The sequence below is a fragment of the Megascapheus bottae genome, chromosome 9 (genome assembly GCF_031878675.1).
Source record: "Megascapheus bottae isolate mThoBot1 chromosome 9, mThoBot2.hap1, whole genome shotgun sequence".
In the NCBI taxonomy this organism is placed as follows: domain Eukaryota; kingdom Metazoa; phylum Chordata; class Mammalia; order Rodentia; family Geomyidae; genus Megascapheus; species Megascapheus bottae.
Window position 1 is genome coordinate 19,504,361 of NC_143517.1, and position 22,393 is coordinate 19,526,753.

Sequence of the window (22,393 nt, forward strand, 5' to 3'; positions counted from 1 at the left end):
TACATAGACATAAAAACCTATGACTCTATAGACATTATGTTTCATTTCATAAATTAATGTTTCTATGACATACAAACCTTTAGCCTAATTTTGATTAAGTTCTAAAAACTAAGTGCCAGTGATTGTATATAGATTCCCTTCTTGAACACTTGTTTGTTAAACCTGTCATTTGAAATACGATGTAAAAATCAATGTTAATAAATTCTTTAATAAAAAGAAATCATATGCCTAACAAAATAAAAAATGTGGAAACCATGAAATATTATATAAATGTAAGAGATTCTTATTTCAGAGATTAAGGTTGATACTGCCTTCTCTTTCTTCACTAGAGGGAGAAAAACCAGAGATTTTGATTGTTTTATCTGGAAAGCTATACATTTTCAGTTGGTTGAAAAACAACTGGACAATTTTTTTTTTTTGGCCAGTTCTGGGCTTGAGCTCAGGGCCTGAGCACTATGCTTGGTTTTTTTCTCAAGGCAAGCTCTACCATTTGAGTCACAGCACCACGTCCAGCTTTTTCCTATGTATGCAGTACCAAGGAATCAAACCTGGGTCTTTGTGCATACAAGGCAAGCACTCTACCACTAGGCCAAAATCCTGGTCCATAACTGGACAATTTTTAAAGGAAGGAATGACTGGAAACATTGCAGCTCATGTAACCTAGTAAAGATTTTCACTAGGGCTGGGAGCGTGGCCTAGTGGTAACCGCTTAAGCATGCGCCAATCCCTGGCTTTGATTCCTCGGTACCACATACACAGAAAAGCTGGAAGTGGCGCGCTGTGGCTGAAGTGGCAGAGTGCTAGCCTTGAGCAAAAAGTGTCCAAGGACAGTGCTCAGACCCTGAGTTCAAGCCCCAGGACTGGCAAAAAAAACAAAAAAAACCCAAAAGATTCTCATTAATATTTTTTGCTAATACAGACATATATGCAAATAATCATTAAGCTATAAAAAAGAATTTGTAGGATGATTACAAATGTACAAGGCTTTTTGTAAAGAGTGAACAGAATTCCTTCTGTACAGAAACCTAACAGAGACATTCATCACCAGCATGCTCAATTTACACTGTCACTTTGTTTCTGATCTTAGAGAAAGGAAAACAATACTAAGAATGACATACTTACAGAGATTAAAATGAATGTGCCCCAAACACAAGCAAAAAGGTAGAATGCACTAAGCTGACCAGATTCATTGAACTTGCTGTGCTTCGTTTTGGAGAAGTGCATTCGTCTGTTAATTTTCTAAAAATAAAAAGTTATTAATAATTAAGAATAAATTATAAAACGTATTTAATATATGACTATTGTAGCATGGATAGCTAAGCTTTACAAAATATAGATTTCTAAGATTGAATACTTACATCCAACACATACTCTTGAATTATGGCATGAATAATTATCGCCACTAGCATGTAGAAGAAAACTGTAGCCAAATCTTTGATACCATAGTAATAAAGGGACGCTGATTCAGTAGCTTGCTCCTCTGAAGGCCAAAAAGGACACACATACACAAAAATATACATAAGATTATAAAAACAGCACTAAGTACAACATAGTTATAGAAACAAACAAAAGAAGACCAATCTAGTTTAAAAAAACAAAAACTCTCTAGAAACATCATAGATAATTTGCTCGTAGACATCTCAAGTCTTTGGGGGCAGTAAAAACTGAGGAGAATGCAATCTAAAAACCCAAAGCTTCAGAAATTACTTACAAAGACTTTACTTGACACATGTTAGTAACACCATCAAAGACCGAAAAACAGGACGGGACGCCACTCACTACCTGGTATTATCTCAGGGGCAGAGATCAGATTGACAGAGTTACATTTGGTCTTTTTGCCTGTCTTCTAGGAACTTTCAAAAATTCCTACTTTCAAATGAGATACATTATCATTTTGGTGGAAAGACTGACTTGACCTTTAGCAGACTTAGTTTTGATTTCACAGTAGAGGCAGAGGCTATGTCTACTCAAAGATGTTAATGCTTGCAATTGCTATAATTTTTCAAAACAAATCATTAAATACTTATGATTTGCTGACACTTGTTTTCAAGTTTTTTGTGTACGAAGTCTATTTAGGTAAAATAGATTTTCTGGAATAATAAATGTCAAAACAACACTATAGTCTTACGTAGTCTCCTATCTGAGTGATTAAATCAAGTATTTACACAATTACATATAACTGAACCAAAAAGCCCATTCAATGCTATGGATCTGATCACACATTCAAATTAAAAACTTTAGTTCAGATGAACTGCTTGAATACACTCACACTTAATCAACCAATTACCCCAATCTCCCTTCTCAATCTGCTTAATTATACTCCTTAATTATACTCCTATATTCAACTACAGCCAGCTTCCTATAACAACTTGATTCTCACACTGCAAATTTAGAAATAAAACTTCTTGAGATAAAAACCTAAAGTATAGCTTGGAGACAACTATCGGGTAATTCCTAAAGTTTACTGAAATTCTCACTAATCAAAATAATTATGTATAATAATAAAAGCTAGTTTAAGATACAAAATCTAACTTATATTTGTCAGAAAAACTGAAGCAGCACATTATGCCCACAGAAGCCTTAACTGAAATTTAATATATTGATTTTTAATTTTTTTCTTAAAAATAGATTGGAAAAAGCAATACATAAAGCTTCTCAATGGAATTTCATGGCCACTCACCCCCCCCCCAAAAAAAGACACTAAACATTAAACACACAATATGGGTTCTCATACAATGTGTAGGATTTTGTATAACAAAACATATCAGTCTACTTGTGGGCTATGAGAATTAATGCAAAATCAAATGTTTTTATTTCCAAGCTTATCCAACTGAACTACTTAAATAGGAAATTCTTAATGAACACTACCAACCTGTTGCAGGGAGGGTAACATTATACTGAAGAGTCACAAAAATGATAGATGCTTTTGCTGTTATCTAGAGAGAAAGAAAAACAAAAAGTTGAGTTTATGACTCTCCACAAAGAAATAGGTGTAAATAGAATATAGATTTAGTTCCCAAATCTAAGGACTGAGATACCCTAGACACACCCCACCTGCACATTAGGGTCATTTTGCAATTTAAATTACACTGTTTAATTCAGCCCCAACTGTGACACCCTCTTGCAGCAACAGTAAGCAATGATTTCACAAATAAATCTCTACCACAAAACTATGTTATGAACACAATGCTCCCATCAACACAAAGTTGTTTTGTTGTTGTTGTTGTTTTGTTAGTTTTTTTTTGTGGGTCATGGAGCTTGCTTCTGTGCCTGGGCCCTGTCCCTGAGCTCTTCAGCTCAAGGCTACCCACCCTACCCTTGAGCTAAGCCCCACTTCCCCTTTTCTAGAGGTTAACGGGAGATAAGAGTCTCCCCAACTTTAGTGCCTAAGCTGGCTTTGCAGCACAACCCTCGAATCTCAGCCTCCTGAGTAGCTAGGATTATAGGCGTGAGCCACTGCACCCAGCTAACGAAGTTTTTAACTATAATATAAGTACAAATAGCACAAAAAAACATCTAACGTAGGGTCTAAGTAGGAATCTCCCAAATAGCTGCATGGTAAATACTCAAGTGACTTGATTATTAGTAAAAGTAAAATGGCCAGAACAGAAAGCAGAATGACAGACAGCCGGGTGCTAGGGGCTCAGGGCTGTAATCCTAGCCACTCAGGAGGCTGAGATCTGAGGATTGAGGTTTGAAGCAAAGTGGGGCAAGAACATATGAGAGACACTTATCCAACAAACAGCTTAAAAAATAGCTAGAAGTACTGTGGCTCAAGCATCAGGACAAGCACAACAGTAAAACAAACAACAAAAAACCCCACTAAGATTAAAAAAAAATCAGCCTCAGTGACAAGTTCAACACTGTCAAAAGGATAGGTAAACAAAACTGTTGTAATACCATCAAGTTAGTGTCAACAGAACACACAATGAGTAGATATGACAAAGAATTTCATTTCCTGGGGTAAGAAATGAAGCCTGTTCTGGAAATGCTTCTGGGAGTCATGTGAGAGCTGTTTCCAACAGGAGGTTGGGAAACAGAAGTCTTCCTTCCAGGGAGTGGAGGCAGAGGGTGAAGAGGGCAGCCAGGTAGACAAAGCAAGGTAAAGCAACAGTACATATAATGTCAACTACAGCACAGAGGTCATCAGAGAAGACAGCAGGAAAGTTCAGAAATGACTGCATGCTCTGAAAGTACCTTGTTGACCGGAGTAGTTCAGGTTTTATTTTGATATAGTGGAGGATTTTAAGGACATGGATATTTATGTATACATTTTAAGAAGACTGCTGGTTATAGTAAGTGGTCTCTCAAGCCCCTTCAGATCCTCTGTACGCTACAATTACAATTGTGTCATCATGTTCTCTACTCCACCTACTAAAAATCTTTCATTGAGTTCCTGTTTTTCTGGATCATGTGGCCTATACTCCATTACAACTCCATGTGGGATTCCTCCATGCCTGGCAATGTCTTCATTTCCACTTGCTCTCTGGCCCCCAGCTGTGTCTCCAACACAGGATCCTGGCATTGTTAAGAAGTCTTGTTTAGATCTCAATCTAATCATTTTTTTTTTTTTTTCAAGGAAGCCTGTCCTGTCTTCCTAGAGTAGAGCATTTTCTTTGTCAGGTTACCTGAGATCTGTCTTACCTCCCTTCAGAACATATACTTTGATATGATCTTACTAATTTGTCTCATTGTCACAAAGGTAAACACTGTAAATGCTATGACAATGCCTATTTCTGCCTGTCATAGTAGCTCTGAGCTTACTGTGGGACCTGGCAAATATTAGGCAATGGTCAATAGTATTGACCATGTATTGTTACCTAATAGAGAAAAAAATGCCAGAGTAAGCAAGCAAGTCAAGAATAAAGCTTTGCAAGAGACCACAGAAAGTAAGTTAGGTAGTGGACATAGGTGGACTTAGGAAATAGTATAGGGCTTGGCAAATAAAAGAAAAAAGTCAAAACATTATGTTTATTTACAGCTTGAACAACTATTAAAAATACAAATACATTTGGGCTGGGAACATGGTCTAGTGGTAGAGTGTTTGCCTAGCACGCACAAAGACTTGGGTTCAATTGCTTGGTACCATATACACAAAAAATAGCCAGAAGTGGTGTTGTGGCTCAAGTGGTAGAATGCTAGCCTCGAGGTTCGAGGAAAGCCCAAGGACAGTGTTCAGGCCCTGAGTCTAAGCCCCAGGACTATCAAAACAACAACAACAACAACAACAACAACAACAACAACAACAAAAACACCACCAAAAACCAAATATGGAAGACAAAAAGAACAGACGCCATATGAAAGAGAAAAAAAAAAGTGAGTTTTGGACACCCGGAGATATCTGTGGAGAAAGAGTAGCTAAACTTAAGTCTAGATCTCAGCAGGGAGGGTCTAGCTTAAAGATTCCTGTTTATAGATAGACACTGAGCTGTGGAGTACAGAAATCCCATGTGGAAGGTGTGTCAGATCTGTAGAAAAGACATCAGATCTGTTGGAGATGGCAGAGAAAAAGCCAACACTGCCATCCCTGTTATAACTGAGCTGAAGAACCTAACAAGAGAAGAATGAGAGATTTAGTATATGTTAAGTCAAGACTGGTGTTCAGTTGGGAGACAGCTGGCCTGGGAGCAACAGGAAAGGGCGAGGGAAAAGTGGGAAAGAGGGAAGTTAACCGTTAAAAGAGGGAAAAGGGGGATGGCGGCTGGAAAGACCCGGTAGGGAAGGACACTGTAAGAACAGAGGTCTTGAATGTTCTTTCATAGGCTGGGGAGGAGGCAGCATAGGTAGACTTGTGGAGTTTTCCTTTTCCAAAATGTTTGGAATCAGAAGAATTTTGGATTTCAAATTTCTTCTGATTTTGGAATACCTGCATATGTATGATAAATCTTAGGAATGGGACTCAACTCTAATCACAGAATTCATTCTTGTTTCAGATACACCTTCTACACCTACTTAGAAGGTAATTAATTTATATATATATTAATATATTAATGCCTCTGTGTTTTGAGCACAATCTGTAATATGAGGTCTACTTGTGGTTTTATACTGGTGCTTGAAAAGTTGTGGCTTTTAAGCAACCTAGATTTTGGAATGAGGGATGCTCAATTTGTAAAGCACAAGACAGATAAGACATAGAAATTAAAAAGACAGGAAACTGAAGACAACTATATCTGATAAGCCTTTTCTTTTGTCATACTGTCACACTGTAAGAAATAATGAAGAAGTGAATAAAGAGTATAGAGTATGTATCTAATTCTTACATGGAAAGGAGTTAACTAGGAAAAGTAAAACAATCAATGGATATTGCTAATGCCCAAGATTAAAAACCTCACTGTAGGGCCGGGAGTTTGGCCTAGTGGTAGAGTGCTTGCCTAGCATGCACTAAGACCCATGTTCAATTCCTTGGTATCACATACATAGAAAAAAGCCTGAAGTGGTGCTGTGGCTCACGTGGTAGAGCTCTAGCCTTGAGAAAGCCCAAGGACAGTGCTCAGGCCCTGAGTTCAAGCCCCAGGACTGGCAAAAAATTAAAAAACAAAAAAAACAACTGACTGTAGTATTATCCTTAGTACAAGTATGTAACTTTTTCTGGTATCCCTCAATAATGTGTGAGCTGAGAGGCACAGAAAGTCAGAAACAGCTAGGTGTGGTGGCATATACCTATAATCCCAATTTTCAGAAGGCTGAGGCAAGAAAAATGTAGAATTTTGAGTACAGTGAGACCTTATCTCAAATAAAATGAACAAAGGGAAAGGAAAGGCATAAACATTCATGTCCTTTACTCATTTTCACTTCCTACAATTTCAGTTATTCAGTCAACAGCAGCCTGAAAATATTACATGGAAAATTCCACAAACAAATATAAGTTTGAAGCTGTGAGCTGTTCTAAGTAGTATGATGCAATCTTGTGCTGTCTCACTCCAAATAGCCCAAGACAGACATCACATTTGTGCAATGTGTCCATGTTGCATGTGCTACTGGCCTGGTGCTTAGTATTGGTTATCAGATTAACCATCAAGGCAGGGCTTGGTTAAAGAGCCCGTATTTGCAGACTGGCGCTTGCATTCACCTTACTTAGATGATACTGGTTAGGTATCATCTCTCACCACAAAGACAAGTACACAATAATAACCATATTTTGAGGGATCACATTCACATAATCCGTATTATATTATATCGCAATAATTGTTCTATTTCAATTTTAATCTGCTGTACCTAGTTTATTAAGCTATACTATGTGTATGAATAGGAAAAATACTAGCAAATGTAGGGTTTGGTGGTATATGTGGTTTGGGGCATTTATTCAGGACTTAGGAGCATCCCTGTGGATGAGGGAGAGTGAAGTATATGCAAGGGAAAAAAAAGCAAAGCAGAGAGGGGACTAATATACGGGAGGACAGGAAAAAGGTCAAAGTACCCTGAAAACTGAAAAGAGACAGAGAATCAGCATAGTATTTGAATAGCAAAATAGCACATAAGTTTGTGGCTGAACTCTTTCATACTGAAATTCAAGTCTTGGAGAAAAAAATCAGATTAAAAAAAAAGAAAGAAAAGGAAAGTCTACAATATAGCCCTTAAAGAAAGTTCCAAAGTGAAAATGATGGTGATGAAGATAACGGGAATAGAAAAGTCTAATGCAGTTGGTATGTTAATGGGCAAGGATTCATTACAGATTAACAGAAGCTTCCAGGGTCACCATAATTTCATGTGACCATTTCAATAAAGCAGATTACTGAACTTCACGTAGTTTTTCTTTGTTTAGACTTTTCACACATGCACTGGACTCCTCTCTCCTGCCTCTACATCCTGACTCGGGTTTGTAATATGACCTTACCATTACCACAGCTAAGAACACTTTGTGTTAGAGTTCTTTCCAAACAAATAAAATCCTCCAAAATTTACTATGAAATTCTAAAAGCAACAAAAATTCAATTATCTTTTTATATTAGACGCCCAAATAAAATTAGAACCTGGCACCCAGTTGGTTTAGCACATGACATTAAGCAGAATGAGAAAAAACAATTATAAAACCCCAAAAGGCTAACAGAAGAATTAAATCAAAACTCATTCTCCTAGACATATAAAAAGCCTCTTATACTTCACAGCCCGGCCAGCACTGCTTTAGTTTAAACTAGTAAATAGAATGATATATTACTTCTGAATATAAATGTTACAAAAATTACTCTTAAAAAGTAAAAATAGTAAAAAAGTAAAAAAAGTAAAAATAGTGGTAGAGTGCCTGCCTGGCATGCACGAAGACCCGGGTTCAATTCCTCAGTACCACATACATAGAAAAAGCCAGAAATGGTGTGGTGGCTCAGGGTAGAACACTAGCCTTGAGAAAGCCCAAGGACAGTGCTCAGGCCCTGAGCTCAAGCCCAGGACTGGCAAAAAAAAAAAAAAAAAAAGTAAAAATAACAGCTTATGACTGCTTGGACATTAATACTATTGATCTCCATTTTTTTTAATATGTATCGTTTAGACCTCGATTACATTGCTATATACACTGAGTTCCTGAAAAACGAAATCAATTTCTGAATATCAAATTACATTTTACCACTATCTATCTATAAAGTTCTTTAAAAACAAGGGAAATTTCAAAAGCAAATTTTATCACTAAGACAAGCCATACTTAAAAAATAAAAAAACCCGGGGCCAGGAGTTTGGCCTAGTGGTTAAAGTGCTTGCCTAGCATACATGAAGACCAGGGTTCGATTCCTTGGTACCACATATATAGAAAAAAAAGCCGGAAGTGGTGCTGAGGCTCAAGTGGTAGAGCTCTAGCCTTGAGAAAGTCCAAGGACAGTGCTCAGGCCCTGAGCTCAAGCCCAGGACTGGCAAAAAATAAATAAATAAATAAATAAAAATTAAAAACTCTCCAAAATAGCTCCAAGATTTTTTAGCAGCAAAGATCCCAAACCTGAAAGGTACAGCAACCTCCAGATTCTTAACCCTCTGCAGTGAGAGAACTCCCTTCTAGAAGGCAGTATTTCTTGGTGAATCCCTAACTCTGTACTCCTCTTGTACAATTTTATTTATTTATTATTATTATTATTATTTTGTAGGTCATGGGGCTTGAACTCTGGGCCTGGGCACTGTCTCTAAGCTCTTCAGCTCAAGGGTATTGCTCTACTAGTTACAGCCACAGTGCCACTTCCGGTTTTCTGGTGGTTAACTGGAAATGGGAGTCTCACAGACTTTTGTTCCCAGGCTGGCTTTGAACCGAGATCCTCAGATCTCAGCCTCCTAAGTAGCTAAGATTTCAGGCATAATCTTCTTGTGCATTCTTTTAGAAATCAAGTATTGTTTTGTTTTGTTTTTTTTCTGACTGTTTAAATTGTCCTAATTCAAAACTACCCTTACGTTCTGTGGGCAGCTACTGTTGTAAAATAGCCACCCACCCCCAAAAGAAAAAAGAAAACTCAAAAAACACCCCCCACACAAAACTACAATTGCAACACTTACAAGAACTTTTTTTCAACAATATGAAGTTCCTGGAACTCCCTCTGATATTTCCCCTAATCAGATTACTTTTCAAACTTTTCATTCTTTTTGATCTTTTTCTACTAACTGTTGGACCCTTTCCTCAAATAAAAATGCTGCCATCAAAAAAAAAAAAATGCTGCCATCCTGGGAGGAGAGCTGAGGGAGGGAAAGAGTGAAAAAATGAAGGAGGGGTTAACACCTCCTTCAAACGAAATATATTCATTACATTATGAAACTGTAACTCCTCTGTACATCACCTTTACAATAAAATAAAATTAAAAAAGAAAAAAAAAAAGGCTGCCATCTATTTTCCAACTTTGATGAATTTTTCTAAGGAATAAAAGTTATGTTCTTGCCAGCTGAACACTGACCAACTATATGATACAAGTTAGTAAACTTGATTCTCTCAATAAGCCAATGAGACCTATTCTACAGATAAAGAAGAGTAAGCTTTCCTAGGCTCTTACTTGAATATGGATCCCTTCAGCTTCACAACTTTTAGTTTTATAGTATACCCACTTAGCTTTGTCATTTTGGCTATAATAGAGTACATTATTTCTTATCTCATAAATCCTCTGCCATTTCCTCAGTACACTTGTACAAACACATTAACAGTTCTGCAAAAACCTCAACTTCAAAACTACAGTCCTGGGGCCGGGAGTTTGGCCTAGTGGTTAAAGTGCTTGCCTAGGATGCACGAACACCCGGGTTCGATTCCTTGGTACCACATATACAGAAAAAAACAAAACCGGAAGTGGTGCTGAGGCTCAAGTGGTAGAGCTCTAGCCTTGAGAAAGTCCAAGGACAGTGCTCAGGCCCTGAGCTCAAGCCCAGGACTGGCAAAAAAAAAACAAAAAAACAACAACAAAAAAACTACAGTCCTATAATTATGTTAACTAAGATGCAGCAATTCTTTTTAGTAAAATAGCAAAATTCATCTAATCAATGGGCAGATACAATGTTTTCACTCTTCTAAAACTCTTAACATATGGTAAGAAAAACAGCTGACACAAACTTCCCTCTTCTGTGCACCATTTGAACACTCCTTTGGAAATAATTTAAAAGTCCTACTTAGCCCCACACTGGTGTCTGTACTCCCAGCCTCTCAGGAGGCTGAGATCTGAGGATCAGGGTTCTAAGACAGCCCAGGCAGGAAAGCCCATGAGATTCTTATCTCCCATAAACTGCTAAAGAAAGACCAGAAGTGGAGCTGGGGCTCAAGTGGAAGAGTGCTAGCCTTGAGCAAAAAAAGAAAAAGCTCAGGGTCAATGCCCAGGCCCAGAGTTCAAACCCCAGGACAGGCAAAGAACAAACAAAATTCGTACTTAGTGCTGACAAAAAAGTGAAAATCTACTCATCTCCTAGATTTTCCCTAAAAATGTGGTAAAAGAATGTGTAATTGTTTATACAAAAATGTTACAACATTATCAAGTGTCAAAATTTCTGATTTATATTCTAATTCATTCAAATCATTCACCTTACAAGTCCTGGTATTACTGAATGATATTTGTATAGTCAGGAATTCTACCATGTGTTGCATATGCAGAAGTATTACTTCAATATCAGAGAAGGAAGTATACACAAGTATCCAATTGAAAGGAGTAACAAATGCCTTCCCTTTCCCCTTCCCTCCTCTCCATCCCTTCCTTCCACATGTCCCTTATTCTGTGGGGCCTTGCACATCCCAAAGAAAGCACTGAATGCTGAAGGTGCATCGGGTGGTACAGCATTTGCTTAACATGCTGGAGCCAGAATTCCATCCCTAAATTACCCCCCCCACACACAAAAATGAATATAAGAATAAATAAAGCACTCTACCATTTTGTTAGCATCAATTAGCTGTACAAAGGGGTTTCATCTTGATTTGTTTACATATGCATGCACTCTACCTTGATGGGACTCGCCTCCATCACTCTCACTCTTCCACGCGGGTACATATTCACCCCCTAGGTTCTTGTCTCTCCTTCCACTAGCACCCACACCTGGACAAGACCTGTGTTTTTAGTTCTGTCATTATTTTTGAAGCATATGTTCATTGTTCAAGGGGTTTTGCTGTAGTATTTCAAACAGTATGAGACTGAATCCCCTGGCTTCCTCTCACTACCTGGTTCCCATTACCCCGTTGTAAACTGTCATGTCTAAACATCCTATTACCCCGTGCTTGCAACAACAGCTGTATGAAGACAACTGATCTTCTTTATAAAGGGCAGAAAAATGGAATCTCAGTTTTAGGTCAGGAAGTAAGCCTGTGGCATATGTTAGCTCTGATCTGTTTCCTGTCAACTAAACCTGCTACCTCTTTAAAAAGTGCTTTCAACCATACACGAAATGATCGGAATAAAATCTCTGGGTAGATTCAGAAAAGCCACATAGAAGATAGGCAAAATACGACGAAGTTACCTAATAACAATGTAAAAAACAAAAAAAAAACAAAAAAAAAAACAACCCACTCATCTTTTGGTTCCCCAGCAGCCTTTTATTCCATTAGTTTTTCTCAAGATTCTTAATTTCACTCATATTTTAAAAGCACTATTCTTGGAAATGGTAACAGACTAGTAAAAAAATAATCTGTCTTCTCTATGGTTACATGTCAGGGGAAGAGGAGACAAATGAGTAAATAAGGAAAATATTGAGTGTATCTGCTGAGACGTGGGGCCAAAAGTTTAAAGGGGAAAAAGCAAATGGGCGTGCGTCTTGGGGAACGAGTCAAAAAAAAAAAAAAAAAACCGTAGGATGTCACACGTTCACCTTACAAAGTTTATTAACCACATTCAACAGCTGTTAAATAAGTCATCACACACGAGAGATGTGGGAAGAGAATTTACACACTCTTGACATTCTCATCCTCCTGCTTCAGGGAAGGCGCTGCTGGCTCCACTGCCAGGCGCAGGCTGTTGGAAACCCCGGTTTAGGTGTCCCCCCCCCTTTTCTTTTTATTTTTTTAATTTATTTATTTTGAAGAAGGCAAAAGCGAGCGCCGGGGCAGAAAGTTCGGTAAGTGGCAATAAGTCAAGAATTAACAGCCTCGGGCGCGCGTCCCCAATCCCCCCGCCCCCCCACCCCGCTCCAGGTGTCCAGCCACCATCGCCCACCGCGCCGGCAGCCGGCCACCAGCCGCGGGGCTCCGTCACTTTCTCACCCGCCCCGATCGTGGTCCTCCCCGGGGAAGGGGGGGGGGAGAGACCCCCGCCGTTACCCCTGATCCCGTGGGCCGACCCTCCCCTGCCACCCCCACCACCAGCCCCCCCTCAGGCCCCGGCGGGCCGGCCCCCAGTCCGCCCACCGCGCCCGCCCCGCTCCCCGGCGGCGCTGGGCCGCCCCCGCCCGCCGGCCCCTCGCCGGCTGCCACGTAACCCTTCGCGGGAACCAGGAACTGCGCGGCGCCGCCGGCCGGCCCGAGGGGGCGGCGAGGCCCCAGGCTAGGGGGCGATGCGCTGCCTCCCCGCCGCACCCCCTCCCCCGGTCCACGGGGAGCCGACCAGGCCCGCGGGAGCCCCGCACCTCCGGGATGGCCTCGGGGCGAGCGGGACGAGGGGGTGGAGGCCCGTCCCTCGGGGCTGGGGCCGCGTCTCGGGGGGGGGGGGGTCCCCACGGCACCCTGCACACCCTCCCCTCCCCACGAACTGCGACCCGGGCCGCAGGGAGGAGCCACGAAGCCGGGGACCCGGGCCCGGCGGGGGTCGGAGTGGGCGGTTGGGGCGCGGGGCGGGCTCACCTCGAACATGAGCCCCAGCAGGAAGACCATCGCCACACAGGAGACGATGTCCGCGTGATTCTGCAGGACGAACTCATGGCTCAGGATCGGGGGGCTCTTGCTGCTCTTCTTGCGAATCGCCATGGTGGTGGGGGGAGGTCACCGCCCGTGCCTGCAGGTGCTCCGCCCGGCTCCGCGATCCTCCAAGCTGCTCACTGCCTCGCCGCCGCGGTCGCCGCCTCCCCCGGGCTGCTACTCACAGCCCCGCCGCCGCCGCTCGCTGGGGCTTCACTTCCCATCCCACAGCCAGTACGCAGCCGCCGGGGCCGCCCGGAAAAAAAAAAAAAAAAAAAGAGGAGAGGGAGAAAAAAAAAAAAAAGGCAAGCCTGCAGCAGGGGGCGAGCATGCGCGCTCAGCAGACGGCGCTCGCTCGTGCCCGGGCCGCCCCCGCCAGCCCACAGCGCCACCTGGCGTTCGGAGGTCGGTCGGGTACCCGCGGGCGGCGGGACCCCAGCTGCGCGGCCCCTGCTTGGATCCCAGGCTTGGGAGTTGAGAGTCGTTTGGGGCGCGAGCTTCCTGTACCTGGTTAACAGACTGGCGGTCCTCCCGGCCTGTTTTCCCGCGCTCGTGGTGGCCTCTGGGCTTGCGTGCCATTGTCTTCTTCCCTCCTGATGGTCAGATTGTCCACCGGCCGGAAAAATCTTCGAGGACTGTGCCGCGAAAATTAACCTCTGAATTAGTTTCAGCAGTTCTGTGGACTTTTTCTTACTGATTATGTTCTGTTTTTATCCTTACCACCTCCCCCATATGTCACAATGAAGACGATAGGATCAGCCTAGATTCACCTCTTTTTGAAGTATCTCTTTTTGAAATATACTGTTATTGTAAAGGTGATGTGCAGAAGGGTTACAGTTACATAAGTCGGATAGTGAGTACATTTCTTTTGAACAGTGTCACCCCTAACGTTGCTCTCTCCCAGTTTTTCCCCTCCTGCCCCTCCCCACAGGTTGCAGAGTTTATTTTCAACATTGTGTCTAGTGATTACCACTGCTGCATTTGTTCGCCCTTTGTGCCACCCTTTCTGTGTCCCCTTCTCAAAACAGAAACTTAAAACAAGACCAAAAATTAAAAAGTACCACCACCACCACCACAACAAAATTCTTGTTTCCTGGAGTTCCTTTCAATAAAAATGTTCCGATATTTTATTTTTATTTTTTATTATTAGAACGGTGATGTGCAGAGGGGTTGCAGTTACATAAGTCAGGTAATGAGTACTTTTCTTTTTGAGCAATGTCCCCTCTTCCTCTGCTTTCTTCCAGTTTCCCCTCCTCAAGTTGTATGATTCACTTTCAACATTGCGTCTAATATCACTGCTGCATTTCCATTTTCATAAATATTTTATATGATCATATGCACATAGCTATTGAGCCTTTGTGATCCTCTCCTAAGAATAGCATATTTCTTATTAACAACAGTTGGTAATCCTGAAAGATAATTTTAAAAATGTTGTTGGTTTAGACATATACTCTTTTAACATTTTCTTTGCCCCAGTGAGGACCCATTTATATTCTGAAAACTGCACCACTACCCATTTGCTAAATCTAAACCTAAAGTCACTTTAGAGCTAGACCTTGTAGGCTGCCACAACCAGTCCCTCACCAAATCTAGGCAACTCTGTTTCCCTTCCTACTTCCTTAGTCCCAAGAGAAGACTTACTTCTGCCTATAATATTACCTGGTGGAATTATTAAATGATTTAAGAATAGAGGTTATTAAGTCACTGTTTGCAACCTACTATCTTTATGATCATAGCCAAGTTAGTAAATCTCTAGAGATTCCATTTCCTCATTTATTTCAAGTATTTATGTATTCACTTACTGGGAGTTGACCATAAGCCCATTTGGGGACTCAGAACTCAAGGAAAATTTTCATTAAACCATTTGTATGTGGAGGAGGGGAGGGGAGAATCTTTAGACAAGATTTCAAAAGTGAAATTGTTAAATTGAGTTAAAGACCCAGGAGTAAAATGAAGGGCAACACGAGGACGGTGCATTTGCCTGAGACCTGAAGGAGGCTGTATGATTTCCATAAAATGGAGATAATGGTGGCACTCACTTGAGCAATTGAATGAGAAGATCCAAAGAAAGTGCTTCGCAGGGAGTTGGGGAAACTATAAATTTAGTTAGGTATTAGTATTTCCTTTCCTATCGGAAAATTTCACTTCCAGTTTTTATGTTAGAATAATCTTACCAGCAGGCTCAATACTGTTTAACGTTTTCCCTTGCCTTTCAGGGACCACTATGTGACTAGCCTTTATGACAGGACCAGCCCCCTACCCCTGCCTCAGATGCCCTGCCTGTCTCCTTGCACCTGCATCACACGCTCCTTACAATGTGGAGCCATAGTGTGCCATCCTTCCATGCCTGGCTTGGCCTGTGTGTCTGCTGCTCCCTCTAAAATGTTTTTGTTGTTGTTGTTCTCTCATAAAGCCAGCTGGCAATGTCTGCAGTTTCTCCAAGTCTCTTTAAAACCTTTACTAATTCCAGCGCTGACCTGTCTGTTGGTTAAGATCAACTGCATTTTCAAAACTACTCAAGATAACAGATACAGAGTTCACCTACTGAAAGTAGGAGATTCGATTGTTCTTAGTATATTTTCTAAGTTGTGTTACAGTCACCATAACAGAACTTTAGCATATTTTTATCATCTCCCAAAGAAACTTTTCACACTTTACCAGGGTTTTGATTTGGATCTTAAAAGTCCCTCAGGGTCTGTGTACTAAAAGGTTGGTCCCCAGGTGAGGGGTATTGGCAGGTGGTGGAAATTCCAAGAGTAGTGTGGGGGCGAGGATCTTAGTTGGATGAAACAGATCACTAGAGTCTGCTAGACTCTATGTTCAGAAATATCTTTCAAAAAGCCAGGTTAGAGGTCTGCCTGAAGGGTTAGAACACTAGCTGTAAGAAAGTAGAGCAAGTGTAAGGCCCTGAGTTAAAACAAGACACGTCAAAAGACCAAGTGAAATTCTGTGGTACAGTTAATATACAATGAAGAAAAGAATGCCAGGAAAATAAGACAGGCTCCATTGGAGCGTGTCGTCAGCTGGAGGGGAGAGAAATGAGAGGGGAGGGAGAGCCTGATCTTGATATACCACACACACCCCTCCCCCAATGAAACCCCTTAGGAGACTAACATACCAGTAAGACATCCTTTAAAACAAGCTTTTGTTTTTGTTTTTTAAAGAATTTGGCTCCAGACGAAGAGCTGGTGGCTACTCAGCCTTCTCTACTCTGAAGACTGAGGTTTAGAAGCAGCTTGGCAGGAAAGTCTGTGACATTCTTATCTCCAATTAACCACTAGAAAAATGGAATAGAGTGCTAACTTTGAGTAAAAGAGCTCAGGGGCAGGGCCTAAGCCCAGAGTTCAAACCTCATGACTGACAAAATGACTCCTTCCCTTTTAGAAACACAAGCACCACTTTCGGAAAGGCAGGCCATATATCTGTTGACATACCATTACGTTATTTATAGTAAGTTTTAAAAGTTTAAAATTGAGCTCATGGAAATTCTATTTCTATGAGGAAGGGAAACCATTACATTAACCTCTGAAACTCCTATAACTTTCTTGAACATAGAATGCTAAAGAAATCCTAAAAATGCAGAAGCTAGATCAGGACACGATAACTTATACAGGAGTCCAGGCATTCCCACACAATAAAACCAAAAGAGAATAGATACTCTTAGGCGAGGACTACAAAGACGTAAAGCTTATGCACCTCTGATCACATAAAGTAATAATTACTAAAATGAAGTCCAAGAAATAGAAGTAAGAAGTTTCTTTCTTTGCTGCTGTTTTTCTTTCCTTTTTGTCTTGTTTGTTCATTTATCTTTGAGGAAGGACACAGAAATGGAGGGACAAAGGGTGAAAATGGACTGTACAACTTAACAGGTGGGGACAGGACAGGAGGGAAAACCTGGGAGAGAGCAAAGGAAGGGGTGACGTCTGAAAAGAAATGGACTCTCTACCTGACTTGTATAATTGTAATCCCTCTATCACCTTTATAATACCAATTAAGAAAATTGAAAGAAAAGAAATCATAAAACAAGGGCCGGGAGTTTGGCCTAGTGGTTAAAGTGTTTGCCTAACATGCATGAAGACCCGGGTTCAATTCCTCGGTACCACATACATAGAAAAAGCGGGAAGTGGTGCTGAGGCTCAAGTGGTAGAGCTCTAGCCTTGAGAGAGTCCAAGGACAGTGCTCAGGCCCTGAGCTCAAGCCCAGGACTGGCAAAAAAAAAGAAAAAGAAAAAGAAAAAGAAATCATAAAACAAAATTATAATGCAGGGAGTATCCAGTGTTTAAGACCGACAGGCCCTAGTGGCACATTGTACTTGAAGGTGATCTGGTGAGTGAGAGAGCTAGCTGCTTGTGGCTATGAACAAGAGACTCTCCACAAGTGACCCTCCCATCTTATTCCTGAGGGTAGACATGATCCTGCAGGGTAGGCTGTTAAACTCTGGGATAAATTGCGTCTGTAAACCATGAATCTGTGGGTAGACTGTGAATCTGTGGGTAGACTGTGAATCTGTGGGTAGACTGTGGTCCTGTGGTGCAGACTGTGGTCTTGTGGGGTTAGACTGTGGTCCCATGGAGTTGACTGTGATAGGAGGGAACAGGATTCTCTAGACTGTGATACGGTGATCTGTGATCCTGTGGCTTATGAAGGCTGAAGGAACCCAAGGCAGGGAACTTTACCTTACTTGAAGGAATCCTGAGTTAATGGTTCCCTGATAAAAGAGACCAGCTCCAGAAAGTAGTGAATGAAAAGTGAAGAAATGGAGGCAGGAAGTATAGGCAATGTTTTCTAGAAGTTTCTTTGAAGAGCAGGAGGGAGCAAGGAGGTATGAGGGAGTCTGAGTAAGATTGTTTGGGAATGATATGATGATTAAATGTGCTCAAATGACCGGAAGAAAGGAAGAACAAGGGACAATTGATGGCTTGAGGTCTCCATGTTTTTGCATTGACTGGACTATAGAGGATAAACATTTCATAGGAAAGATACCTTGTTCCTTGCAACGGAGGGAGGAAGAAGGGAGGTTTAGTAGAGGCACATGTCTCAGAACTCTGAGTTGAGATTCTCCTCAAGGATGGTGCAGTCAGGGAGAGTAACATAAGAAAGACTGAACGCCAAATTTCCGTTTGGGATTGGTGACAGAACTTCAGACAAAATAAATTTAACAGTTTATTTGGTCATTAAAGGATCTATGAACAAAATTCTACTTCTGCAATAAGAGCAGCTGGCTTTTATATAACCGGCTTGAAGAAAAGAGCCTTTCCGAGAGAGAGAGAGAGAGAGAGAGAGAGAGAGAGAGAGAGAGAGAGAGAGAGAGAGAGAGAGAGAGAGGGAGGGAGGGAGGGAGGGAGGGAGGGAGGGAGGGAGGGAGGGAGGGAGGGAGGGAGGGAGGGAGGGAGGGAGGGAGGGAGACACTACACTGGTTTGGGGAGGGAGAAGATTGTCAGCCCCAGCTCTGGCCTCAGGATAAAGTATGAGAGACAGGGAAGATGCTGACGTGGAGGACTGAAAGGAATTGGTGATTTGGGAAGCAGACCAGGATACAGTTAAATAACTTGTCAAAGGGAATGTTTGTTGAACTGGTGGAGAAGGTAGAAAAGTTCAATTACAACAGTCTGGATTTTATTAATTATAACTCCTTTGCAAGAAAGTGACTAAGGAGAGAATTGAACCAAACATTATGAGTCCAGAGAAAAGCTTCAGGAAGCAGTTTGTATTTTGCATCTCACTAAGCACTTAAACTCAATGAGTCTCACTTCTCTCTCTCTCTCTTCCTTCTTCCCTCCCTCCCATCCCCTTCCCTTCTTCTTTGTCTCTTCCTCTCTCCTTCATTTCCTCCTATTGTAAGTAGTCTATTTACATTGCAAAAAGAAAACCCACCCAAAACAAAACAGGGTCATTTGCAGCTTCTATCAAACCATTGCTAGGATGGATGTACTATATTAAGCTGGTTTGGGTTACGGATGAATTTGAATAATACTGGGGGCCATGGTTTTGAAGGGTACATCTAGGGTACATCTTGTCCCAGGACCCTTCCTCACTCCCTCCTCCTCCCTACTTCCTGGCTGTCATGAGGACAGCTGCTTTCCCTCTCTGTGCCATTTTACCATGATATTTCTTCCTTGCCCTAGACCTAAAAGCAATGTGACAGTTGACTATAGGCACAAATGTCTAAACTATTGTAGTAACCTGGAACAGAGAAACACCCAAAACTCAGTTAAAGTGGCTAGGAAGTTTTAATAAGCTACATAGCGACTATACCCACTATTCCGATAGTGGAGTGCAGTACAGGCCTCCCATCAAGTGGGGTTTTTAAGAGCATCAACCACTCCCAGGTGGTGTGTAAGTAAAAGGAAGCAGGTTTACAGAAGCAGAGCTAGCAGTGAAGTGAGAGCAATTACAACTGCCATTGGTTTGGGGCGTAGCTGACATTTACCGAACAATTCATTTCCTGAATTGACCCTCCCTTCAACAAACCAGAACCTGAGACTTACCTAACAAATGGACACTGGAGACTGATCTCCCTCCAATCTCTCTATTCCTGGAACTTCTTCTACTTTATCATAATTTCGCTATGGCAGATCTTCCATATTGTGACAAGGCTTGGGTGGGGGGGGGGGGATGGTCCCTACAACACTATGAGCCAAAAGAAATTCTTCCTCTCTTACGTAGTTTAAGATATTCTGTGAGAGCCCAAAAATACAAGCGGTGAGACTTGAAAGGATTTGGAATCCCTTCTCCCAACATACTCTCAGAATACTGAGAGATTGCTGGAAAGCTCAATCTGTCCAGGATTAACCAGGAATTCAGATTTCTTTTGTGAGTGTGGGCTAACTCCACCCTAAACTGTGTGAGAGCCTGGGGATAGACCTTGAAAAAGTCCAAGGACAGTGCTCAGGCCCAGAGCTCAAGCCCAGGACTGGCAAAACAAACAAACGAACAACAACAACAACAAAACCTTGGTGAATGCAATCTTGCCATCTGAGGCTGGTAGAAGCTGACAGATCCCCTGGTATCCCACACCTCAATTCCATTGTCTGGTCTCCATTACTGTCTTGTTCCTGGTTGCAGTGGGTGAAGGGGCACACAGTGGGTTGCAACAGTATTGTATTAAAGTGATGAAGGGCTGCATGACACAAGTACCTCACTCAATAACAGTATTAAATGAGCAAGTTGTAATGTTTAACACCGGCATGAGACCCCAACAAATATTAGTTGCTTTTATTTTGTTGTGTTAACAGTATATTTTAATAGCAGTGCAGTGGCTACTCTCCACTTTCCGGCTGGTAGAGAACAGCCCTGCCCTTCAGTGGGGCAAAGCTTTTAAAGATAAACACCACAAATGGGTGGTAGTCACCTTATGATGTCACTTTATGATGCCCACAGTCAGTAACCACACGATGAAACCGCAGGTAGGTTGTCCTAACCACTACTCGCAGGTGGTGGAGCAGGTAAGCATTTTTTTTACAAAAACAAAAACAACTGGGCAACTAAGCCTGCCATGTTATCACAGTTATACTTTTGGGTCCAGTTGGATCACGTACTTCCCTTGAAAGTAAAATATGTCTATTAAATAGGTGTGGATGGAGATGTATCGATGAAATAAAACTAGGAACCACTAGATATCTTGTCCCAGATAAGATGGTGAAAAAGTTCTGGAAGTAAAGGAAAGGGGAGGTGATTGCACTAGGACAGGAAGTAATGAAGTCTGAACATGCCTAAGTAAGAAGAATGGAAGGGATGACTATATTTGAGGCACATGCCCCCAAAACCATGGTGGTGTGTAATAAGATATATTTGTGCAATAACTTTTCACAGATATTAGGGGGTGGGTCATAGGGCTTGAACTCTGGGCCTGGGTGTTGTCCCTGAGCTCTTCAGCTCAAGGCTGCTGCCCTACCCTTGAGCCATAGCCCCATTTCCCATTTTCTAGTGATTAATTGGAGATAAGAGTGTCACAGCTTTGTAATGCCCGGGATGGATTTGAACCGTGATCCTGAGATCTCAGCCTTCTGAGTAGCTAGGATTACAGGCTTGAGCCACCTCGCCTGGCATCAAATAATTTTAATGATCATAAAGAGCTTAGAGGTCTTAGTTGGACTGTTGCATAAGACTCCTGGCTTCTCATGAACAGACAGGGAAATGGGGGCAGTTCATGGCTTCCTGTAAAGGCTGGCAGAGTACTAGAAGCTTCAGAAGGTTAGTGAGCTCTCACATCTGCCAAGGCAGCTACTCAGTACATCAGTTTCACCTAGGAACTAAACACAGCCAGCATCATTTTGCACAGAATGCTTTCCTGAGTGCCTTCTAAAATTAGAAGGAATTATGCTGCAGGAGATTTGTGGGTGGTGGAATTGAGTAGGGAGCTTTTTTTAAAAAAAAAAAAAATTAGTATGTGGCTCAGTGCCTAGTAGAAGCAAGGTCTTGGGACCAGGGCCAGGCCAGTCTTTGGAGTGCTTCCTCCTTTGCATCACAAAACCCAGGTGCTCTAAGACAAAGCCAACAGCACTAGGAGAGTCAACTAAAATATAAAACTTTGCAGTCCAAGAAGCATTTGTTATGTACATTATAAAATTTAACCTCCTATTAACCCAGGACATAATACTGTCACTATTTCAAATGAAGACATAGTCTCAGAAAAATCTTAAGGGATAATAACTACTGTATTAAGTTCCAACTTCCAATCTAAAGAAGGTGAATGCCAAAGGACAAATATGGTACTTTGTGGCACTCAGCAGGTATAAGTCAAAGTAAAACAATCATAAGGGGATATGTGAATGTGCTACTGGACAGCCTTCAGGAAGTGGTCAGTCACAGGCACCAGTGTGATGTAACCTATCACATCAGCAAAGGCTACCCTATAGCCAGCTTAAGTTTTCCCCTCTTACTACCTTAAATGAGGATTACATTTCAGCCAATAAATAAATTTGGGGGCCACTGATGTCATGTAAAAAAATCATAGGAAGAAAAATATCATTGAGGTGAAGACAAATAATAGCCTTGTTTCTGGGATGTGAACCACTTTCACTAATTGGGTATCTATCCGTCCTCTGAGCATCATTCACCAGTAGTTTCTTGGGCCTTGAACCTGCCTTCCAGCACACCCTCAAGTTAGACATAAATTCTGTCCACCTAAGTAAGCAC

At 41.7% G+C, this 22,393-nt stretch overlaps 2 protein-coding genes across 6 annotated transcripts in view; one reads left to right on the forward strand and one right to left on the reverse strand.

The window, feature by feature from the left end:
• Tram1 (translocation associated membrane protein 1) overlaps positions 1 to 13,527 on the reverse strand; it is a 36,895-nt gene extending 23,368 nt beyond the window's left edge. The window contains exons 1-4 of the mRNA XM_090338942.1: positions 13,202 to 13,527; positions 2,873 to 2,936; positions 1,359 to 1,480; positions 1,123 to 1,239 (exon numbers count right to left, since the gene is read on the reverse strand). Coding sequence (XP_090195068.1) covers positions 1,123 to 1,239; positions 1,359 to 1,480; positions 2,873 to 2,936; positions 13,202 to 13,324 — 426 coding nt within the window. The 5' untranslated portion in view covers positions 13,325 to 13,527. The remainder of the gene's footprint in view (positions 1 to 1,122; positions 1,240 to 1,358; positions 1,481 to 2,872; positions 2,937 to 13,201) is intronic.
• Xkr9 (XK related 9) overlaps positions 12,329 to 22,393 on the forward strand; it is a 111,281-nt gene continuing 101,216 nt past the window's right edge. For all 5 annotated transcript variants that reach the window (XM_090338941.1, XM_090338940.1, XM_090338935.1 and 2 more), the window contains exon 1: positions 12,329 to 12,480. The gene's annotated coding sequence lies outside the window, so the exon portion shown is untranslated. The remainder of the gene's footprint in view (positions 12,481 to 22,393) is intronic.